Source organism: Populus nigra, chromosome 13 (genome assembly GCF_951802175.1).
Source record: "Populus nigra chromosome 13, ddPopNigr1.1, whole genome shotgun sequence".
Taxonomy (NCBI): domain Eukaryota; kingdom Viridiplantae; phylum Streptophyta; class Magnoliopsida; order Malpighiales; family Salicaceae; genus Populus; species Populus nigra.
Window position 1 is genome coordinate 11,448,545 of NC_084864.1, and position 9,280 is coordinate 11,457,824.

General features: G+C 40.9%; 1 protein-coding gene across 1 annotated transcript; it reads left to right on the forward strand.

Moving 5' to 3' along the window:
* Window positions 1-5,950: 5,950 nt before the first annotated feature.
* LOC133671642 (putative receptor-like protein kinase At5g39000) lies at window positions 5,951-9,079 on the forward strand. The gene has a single exon (XM_062092450.1). The coding sequence runs from the start codon at window positions 6,115-6,117 to the stop codon at window positions 8,806-8,808; it is 2,694 nt and encodes an 897-aa protein (XP_061948434.1). The 5' UTR covers window positions 5,951-6,114; the 3' UTR covers window positions 8,809-9,079.
* The last annotated feature ends 201 nt before the right edge of the window (window positions 9,080-9,280 follow it).

Sequence of the window (9,280 nt, forward strand, 5' to 3'; positions counted from 1 at the left end):
TTTGTTAATATGAATTGAATCATGCTTCTTGATAATATATATGTTGATTATTATCCTTGTTATGATAAAGCATGATCAATTATTGAATCTGAATTCTTGATATGAACCAACATATATTTTGAATTGACTTCTGAATTGATAGCTCCTCATTTGATTGATGTCATGAGTTGAGTTTTGAGATATGAATATGTTTGTTAGATTATAATTATGAACCTATGGTATGTAAGTCAGAATACCCATGCTAACAGGGTAGTGTTAGTCTTTGTGCACATCGTATCTGAACCCTAGTTGGTCGGGGGAGTCACCAACCTGTGTGGACTGATCATCCCACAGTACGGAGCCTCATGCTCATTGCATTTTGATTTTCTGACGAGTTTTACCATATGATCTTCTTGTTATGGCCAATTTGAGAACACTTCCATAAGAACCTAAATCCATACTTGTATATATATTTCTCATTGTTGTATTACCTCGTGTGTGTATATTGAACGTTATCTACTCACTGAGTTGTTGAACTCACCATCTCATTATTTATCCTTTTCAGGCTTATAGCTTGATAGCAGGTCATTTTGTTGGACCTTCAGAACCTGCTCTTTTGGTAGTAATTTGTACCTTCCTTTATGTCTAGTTAGTGCTCCAAAACTCTGAACTTATATAAACTCTTGTATTAAGACAATTCAATTATATTATAAAGTTGATTTTGTTATTAATGTTGCGTTGAACTCTGATTGAGTTAGGATAAGTTTGTGTGTAAGTTTGGGTTCGCATAGGTATGGAACCTTGGAGGGGAACCTTGCCTATGTGCCGGTCATGGATCCGGGACTCGGGTCGTGACAAACGTGGTATCAGAGCTTTAGGTTAAAGAAACAATAATATAATTAAATTCGTAATAAGTGGAGCATTAGGATTCGTGTTGTCTTGTTTGTTGTCTTTGAAAATCTGAATTGTCATTAAGCATGTCTTCTTCCTTGTGATAGATATGCTTTCCTATAATTTTGTGATAACTATCATGCTATTGTTCTAGCATGACTTGAGTGCTCTTATTTTTTTTTATTTTAGGAAATGCCGAGGAATAGACGAATAGATGATACTATTAGAGTAGAAGATGATCAGGATGATGTCCCTATTGGGCGGTTGAGAACTGCAAGGCAGAGAAGGAGGCGCGGTGCACCCGTGCCTCAACATGTTGAGGAGGTACCTTCACCAGTGGAGGAAGAGCCTCAGGAGATAGAAGAGGAAGATATGGTTGATGAAACAGGTGTGGGGGTAGCTGACCCTGAACCTGTTACAGAGCTTCAGTAACTTAGTCAGGTTGTGCGGACCTGGATAGAGTTTTCTATGGAGAGAGATAGAAGGAGGGATAGAGATGTACCCTCGACATCCCACACTGTTCAGGGAGTTAATGTGTCGTTGAATGACTTCATGAAGTTGGCACCTCCTATTTTTACTGGGATGGACAGTTCAGAGGATCCTCAGAGGTTCCTAGATGATATTTGGCGACGGTGTGAAGCTTTGGGATGTACAGACCACCGAGCTGTGAGTTTGGCATCGTTCAGGTTGGAAGGAGATGTGGCAATCTCTTGGTTTGAGTCTAGAAAAAGAGCAAGACCAATAGAGACTCAGTGGACATGGAAGGAGTTTAGCTCCATGTTCTTAGACAGGTTTCTCCCTTAAAGCGTTAGGGATGCTCGACTTTATGAGTTTGAGAGGCTATCTCAGGGGAGCATGATAGTGGATGAGTATGATCTGAAGTTTACTCAGCTGTCTAGGTATGCAGAGCATCTTCTACCCACTGAGGAGTGGAGGGTGAAGAGGTTTATTAGAGGACTCAAATCCTCTATGTATTTGGTGATGGTGTCACAGGTGTTTCCATCATACTCCTCAGCTGTTGACAGCGCCAGATTGATAGAGGCGCGAGAATTAGAGGACATGATTGCAGGCCAGTCTAAGAGGCCTAGAGAAGAGGGTCAGTCTTTTAGGCAACAGGGATTAAGTGCAGGTCCGTCTAGGGGACGAAGTGGCCGTCAGGGCTCATGGGTTCAGAGGAGGTTTAGACAGAGACCGTCAGTTAGTGGCTCAGGCGGTCAGAGTGGCAGTAGTGGTACTCAGAGTTTAGTTCAGACTGCACCTCGTAGTTCATTTGTTTCACCTAGTGATAGTTCTTCATGTCAGCATTGTGGAGGAAGTCATACTAGTGCAGAGTGCTACAGAAGGACTGGGGCTTGTTTTAGTTGTGGCCAGATAGGTCATAAGATCAGAGAGTGCCCGAGGAGACAGTTGTCAGCTTCGGGGTTATTTGCTTCAGTCCAGCATTCTATTCAGGCACCATCGACGAGCCAGTCTGTGGCTCATGGGGGTAGAGGTTTTGGTGTCCGTGGTCAGAGAGGTCGGGGTGCAGGTGATAGAGGTCAGATACAGCAGGGTCAGGGGCATGCCAGAGTTTTTGCCTTGACTCAGCAGGATGCTCAGGCATCCAACACAGTTGTTTCAAGTATTCTTCCTGTTTGCTCTTTTGAAGCAAAAGTTTTGTTTGATACTGGTGCAACCCATTCATTTGTGTCTCCATATTTTGCCATGAGGTTAGATAAACAACCAACCTTGTTAAAATCCCCGATTACAGTCTCCACTCCCTTAGATGAATTAATATTAGTGAAGTATGTGTATCTGGATTGTGAAATAGAGATTGGAGATAAAATCTTTATGGGAGACTTAAATATCTTAGATATGGTTGATTTTGATGTGATTTTGGGAATGGATTGGTTGGCAAAGCATAGGGCTTCAGTAAATTGTTGGGGTAAGAAAATAATATTTGATCTAGATGAAGAAGTTGAGTTGGTATTTCAAGGAGATAAGATTGGGTCTCCATCAATTATGTTGTCAGTTATCTCGAGGAAAATGGCTAGAAAAGAGATACAGTGCTACCTAACATATATAGTGGATGTAGAGAAAGAAGTTCCCCAATTAGACCAAGTCCCTATAGTTAGGGAGTTTATTGATGTCTTTCCCGATGACTTACCTGGATTGCCTCCGTATAGGGAAATTGAGTTTTGTATTGATTTGGTTCCGGGTACTGAACCGATATCAATGGCACCATATAGAATGGCACCAGCAGAATTGAGGGAGCTAAAGGAGCAACTGCAGGATTTGTTGGATAAAAAGTTTATCCGACCAAGTATGTCCCCTTGGGGAGCCCCAGTGTTGTTTGTGAAGAAGAAGGATGGGTCATTGAGGTTGTGTATAGATTATAGGCAACTGAATCGGGTGACAGTTTGAAATAGATACCCACTCCCTCGTATAGATGATTTGTTTGACCAATTGCAAGGAGCTCAATTCTTTTCTAAGATCGATCTTCGATCTGGGTATCATCAGTTGAGGATAAGAGATGAGGACATTTCAAAAACAGCTTTCAGAACTCGGTATGGTCATTATGAGTTCTTAGTGATGTCTTTTGGGTTGACGAATGCACCAGCAGCTTTTTGGATTTGATGAATAGAGTGTTTGGCCAGTTTATTGATCGATTTGTGATAGTTTTTATTGATGATATTTTGGTGTATTCGAGGTCTAGGGAGGAGCATGAGCAACACTTGAGAATGGTGCTTCAAACTTTGCGAGATCATCAGTTGTACAGCAAGTTCTCAAAGAGTGAGTTTTGGTTGGAGAGTGTAGCATTTCTTGGGCATGTAGTGTCAAGGAATGGGATTGAAGTTGATCCTCAAAAGATTGAGGCAGTTAAGCAGTGGCTTAGGCCTACTTCGGCGACAGAGATAAGAAGTTTCTTAGGGTTGGCCGGCTATTATCGGAGGTTTGTGGAGAACTTTTCTCGGATTTCTGCACCATTGACTAAGTTAACGCAGAAAAATGTTAAGTTTCAGTGGTCTGAAGCTTGTGAGAAAAGTTTCTTAGAGTTGAAAGAGAGATTGACTACAGCGCCTATTCTGGCAGTACCATCAGGTTCTGGTGGTTACACAGTGTATTGTGATGCTTCGAGAGTGGGGTTAGGATGTGTTCTAATGCAGCATGGCAAGGTTATTGCCTATGCTTCACGGCAGCTGAAGAAGCATGAACAGAACTATCCTACACATGATTTAGAGATGGCGGCTGTAATTTTTTCCTTGAAGATTTGGAGGCACTACTTGTATGGTGAAACTTGTGAGATCTTCACAGATCACAAGAGTTTGAAATATATCTTTCAGCAGAGAGATCTAAACCTGAGGCAGAGGAGATGGATGGAACTGCTGAAGGATTATGATTGTACCATACATTACCACCCAGGTAAGGCAAATGTAGTTGCCGATGCTTTGAGTAGAAAATCGTCAAGGAGCTTAGCTCATATTCAGGAGGTACGAAGACCTCTGATTAGGGAGCTGCATGAGTTGGTGGATGAAGGAGTCAGATTTGATCTTAGTGAAGCTGGAGCAATGATTGCTCATTTTCAGGTTAAGTCAGATTTGTTTGATAAGATAAAAACAGCTCAGAAGAAAGATGATTCACTACTCAGGATTAGAAATGAGGTTGAGCAGGGTAAAGCATGATCAATTATTGAATCTGAATTCTTGATATGAACCAACATATATTTTGAATTGACTTCTGAATTGATAGCTCCTCATTCGATTGATGTCATGAGTTGAGTTTTGAGATATGAATATGTTTGTTAGATTATAATTATGAACCTATGGTATGTAAGTCAGAATACCCATGCTAACAGGGTAGTGTTAGTCTTTGTGCACATCGTATCTGAACCCTAGTTGGTCGGGGGAGTCACCAACCTGTGTGGACTGATCATCCCACAGTACGGAGCCTCATGCTCATTGCATTTTGATTTTCTGACGAGTTTTACCATATGATCTTCTTGTTATGGCCAATTTGAGAACACTTCCATAAGAACCTAAATCCATACTTGTATATATATTTCTCATTGCTGTATTACATCGTGTGTGTATATTGAACGTTATCTACTCACTGAGTTGTTGAACTCGCCATCTCATTATTTATCCTTTTCAGGCTTATAGCTTGATAGCAGGTCATTTTGTTGGACCTTCAGAACCTGCTCTTTTGGTAGTAATTTGTACCTTCCTTTATGTCTAGTTAGTGCTCCAAAACTCTGAACTTATATAAACTCTTGTATTAAGACAATTCAATTATATTATAAAGTTGATTTTGTTATTAATGTTGCGTTGAACTCTGATTGAGTTAGGATAAGTTTGTGTGTAAGTTTGGGTTCGCATAGATATGGAACCTTGGAGGGGAACCTTGCCTATGTGCCGGTCATGGATCCGGGACTCGGGTCGTGACAATATTTTCAACAATGAAGCTCAATTTCATTTCATTTATTATTCCAATTATTTTTCATCCACCGAGAACTCCATTCAGTTTCCCCTCATGTATGGAAATCAAGCTTAACAGGATGATAGAGCACAAATTGCCATCTGCAGGGAAGAGAGGACAGCTTGCCTCTTCTTTACTAGTGCTATTGATTTCATTCGGCACCAAGTATGTCGAGAGGTAAATCCATTATTCTTCGATTAATGGGAAGAAAGATTTATCATTAACCAAGTTTTGTAAGCGATTACTATACCAGATGATAAGATTTTTGGTTATAAGCTCAGCCCAAAAAGGCACACTCATGAACCAAAACGCTTTGCACCTTTTGAAGCCTAATCTCCAAGCTGTGATTACTGCATTTGTTATGGTGAACACCAACCTGAAATACATTCAAACTCGTTAAGAATATTAATCAAATAAGAAATTAAGTGGTGTGTGTGATCTTAATCCAACAATTAACATGTTAAGGAAAAAAGAAAATCAAAATAAGTTTCATAGAAACCGAGTACTTTCAAGTCAATACTGATATCAACAAAATGGCAACTAGTGTGTTGAAATTAGACTATTCATGGCGTCTTTATTGCAGAATTAAGAACCACACAATGGAAAGCAGCCATCCAAAGCTGACCAAGTACAGCGACCAATATGTCCCATTAGCCATATCGTCGAATTTTCTTCTCCGCCGGGCTTCAAATATATTATTGGATTATTCTCAACTTGAGCAAATATGCTACTGTATGGAGACAAAAACACCATTGATCATCTTCCCTTAAATCAAAATCTTTGCATTTAATGCATAGGTTTTCTTACTCCAATTTATTCCACAAAAGAAATAGCATAATGTCCATCTTCATCGCTCTCTACCTTCTCCCTCCCCTCCATCTTTTCCTCTACGTTACTGCTACTACAGATTACTTGCAGAGATACAGCCCCACTGATCTAATACTCCTTAACTGTGGTGCATCCTCTAATTTGTCATCTCCAGATGGTCGTGGTTGGGATGGTGATTCCCAGTCTAAGTTTGCTGCGTCTAACCCCCCAGAAGCCTCATCTGTGTTTGCAGCCTCCAATCAAGACCCCTCTGTCAACCAAGTCCCATACATGACAGCCCGTATTTTTCACTCTAAATTCACTTACACATTTCCAGTCTTGCCTGGCCCAAAATTTGTGCGTCTCTACTTTTATCCAGCTTCTTACTCAAATCTTGATATATCCACATCCTATTTCTCGCTTAGTGCCAATAACTACGAGCTACTAAACAACTTTAGTGCCTCTCTTACAGTTCCTGCTATAAGACCTCCAGTGGACTACTTCACCAAAGAGTTCATCATCACCGTGTGGGACAACCAGAAGCTTGAATTAACCTTCATTCCGTCTCCAGCATCTTTTGCCTTCATTAATGGTATCGAAATCGTTTCCATGCCAGACAGCTTCTATGCTCGTGGCAGTGATAATCCACTGACCAATGTGGGCACCGATCTCTCCTATCTGGATAACACAACTGCGCTTGAGACAGTCTATCGACTGAATGTTGGGGGGCAAGATATCAGCAGCACAGGAGATACGGGCATGTACAGGACATGGCATCAAGATTCAGAGTATCTCCTTGGTGGACGAACTGGAAACACTCCATATCTCCCAGGTGTTAAGATAGAGTACACAACCAAAACGCCAGCTTACTCCGCACCTGCTATGGTATATAGTACTATGCGTTCAATGGGTCCTGAACCACGTGTTAACATGAATTACAATCTCACATGGATCTTCCCAGTTGATGCTGATTTCCATTATCTCCTTAGACTCCACTTTTGTGAGTTTCGAATGGAGTTCAAAAGTGTAAATCAACAGGTATTTTTAATATTCATCAACAATCAAACAGCAGAGTATGATGCAGATGTGATCCATATGAGCGGTGGTAACGGTATTCCAGTTTACAAAGACTACATCGTGCTGGTCCCTCAAGGGAGCCAGAGCAAGCAGGACTTGTGGCTCGAACTACACCCTAACATGGAACTGAAACCTACTTATGCTGATGCAATCTTGAATGGCTTGGAAATATTCAAGCTGAATACAACAGATGGAAATCTTGCAGGATTCAACCCTGATCCAACAGTGGCTCCTCCACCAGCAGAACAACATCCAAGTCTACAAGAGAGAAGAACGGGCAAAAGATCATCAATACTTACGGTTATAGGCATCGTTGGAGGTTCCATAGGTGCAGTATTTGCTTGCTCTCTTATTCTTTATTTCTTTGCTTTCAAGCAGAAGCGAGTCAAGGACCCTAGCAAGAGTGAGGAAAAATCCTCCTGGACTCTACTATCACAAACATCTAGGTCCACGACTACAATCTCTCCATCACTACCTACTGATCTTTGCCGACGGTTTACTTTTTTCGAAATCAACGAAGCAACAGGAAACTTTGATGATCAAAATATTATTGGTTCAGGGGGGTTTGGTACTGTGTATAAAGGATACATTGAATACGGTTTCATCGCAGTAGCCATCAAACGACTAGATTCATCATCAAAGCAAGGGACACGTGAGTTCCAGACAGAGATTGAGATGTTATCCAATCTTCGCCACCTCCATCTAGTGTCACTGATTGGATACTGTGATGATCATGGCGAGATGATCCTTGTATACGATTACATGTCAAGAGGCACCCTAAGAGAACATCTATACAAAACAAAGAGCTCTCCTCTTCCATGGAAGCAAAGGCTAGAAATATGCATTGGTGCTGCAAAAGGGTTGCATTATCTTCATTCAGGAGCAAAGCACACAATCATTCACCGTGATGTGAAGTCAACAAACATATTGTTAGATGAGAATTGGGTGGCTAAGGTTTCAGATTTTGGGCTGTCCAGATTGGGTCCCACTAGTACATCCCAAACCCATGTTAGCACTGTAGTTAGAGGTAGCATTGGATATGTGGATCCAGAATACTACCGTAGGCAACACCTAACAGAGAAATCTGATGTTTATTCATTCGGTGTGGTTTTGTTTGAGGTGCTATGTGCAAGGCCACCAGTAATTCCAAGCTCACCGAAAGATCAAGCAAGCTTAGCTGACTGGGCAAGAAAGTGTTACCATAGAGGAACCCTTGATCAGATCGTGGATCCACATTTAAAGGGCGAGGTTGCCCCTGCCTCTTTAAATAAGTTTGCAGAGATTGCTAACAGTTGCTTACATGGGCAAGGAATTGAACGCCCTAAAATGGGTGATGTCGTTTGGGGCCTTGAATTTGCATTGCAGGTTCAACAAACTGCTGAGAACAATGCCAACAGTGTAGATGGGATCAATATGGAAAATAAAAGCTCATTATCACCACAACGAGATGTCATGACCACTGATGACGATGACATGTTTAGTGGAGCAGAGTCACATTCAAGGAGCACAGTTAGCACTCATGAAAGTGTCACCCAAAGTGATCCAGATCAAAGAGCGAGGGGTGTGTTTTCTGAAATAATTGACCCAAAGGCAAGATGAGATTGAAATCATTTCTCAATGTGGGCTGCTTAATATATATGATTCGCAGCTTGCTAGCATTAGATCATGTCTATATATATAAATAGTAGCTTCAATTTGTTATAAGTGGACCTGGTGCCACTGTAGAATCCTGAGCTTGTGTTTTGCATATATCCATTATATTGTTGTAGCTTGATGTTATGGTTAGCATGCGGTCAGTGCCAAGCAACTGATGGTGTAGATGATCATAGCATTGCTCATAAATATTGATATTCCAAACTGGTTTCCATGATTCTGAAGTATTAATTAAGGTTTTTTTTTTTCATTTTCGATTGAATTAATTGTAGAACAACGTCATCTTTTTCCTTCATAAGCCAATCTTTGTAGAACACAAGACAGCGAAAGCTATCGTGGAAAGAGAGAACAAAAAAACAGACAAAAAAAAATGAACCAAATCTTCAGGTATAGAAGGCAAAATGCCACAAATCAAGAC

Excerpts from the sequence above, each read along its gene's own strand:
- LOC133671642 (XM_062092450.1), top strand. The coding sequence starts at position 6,115 with ATGCATAGGTTTTCTTACTCCAATTTATTCCACAAAAGAAATAGCATA.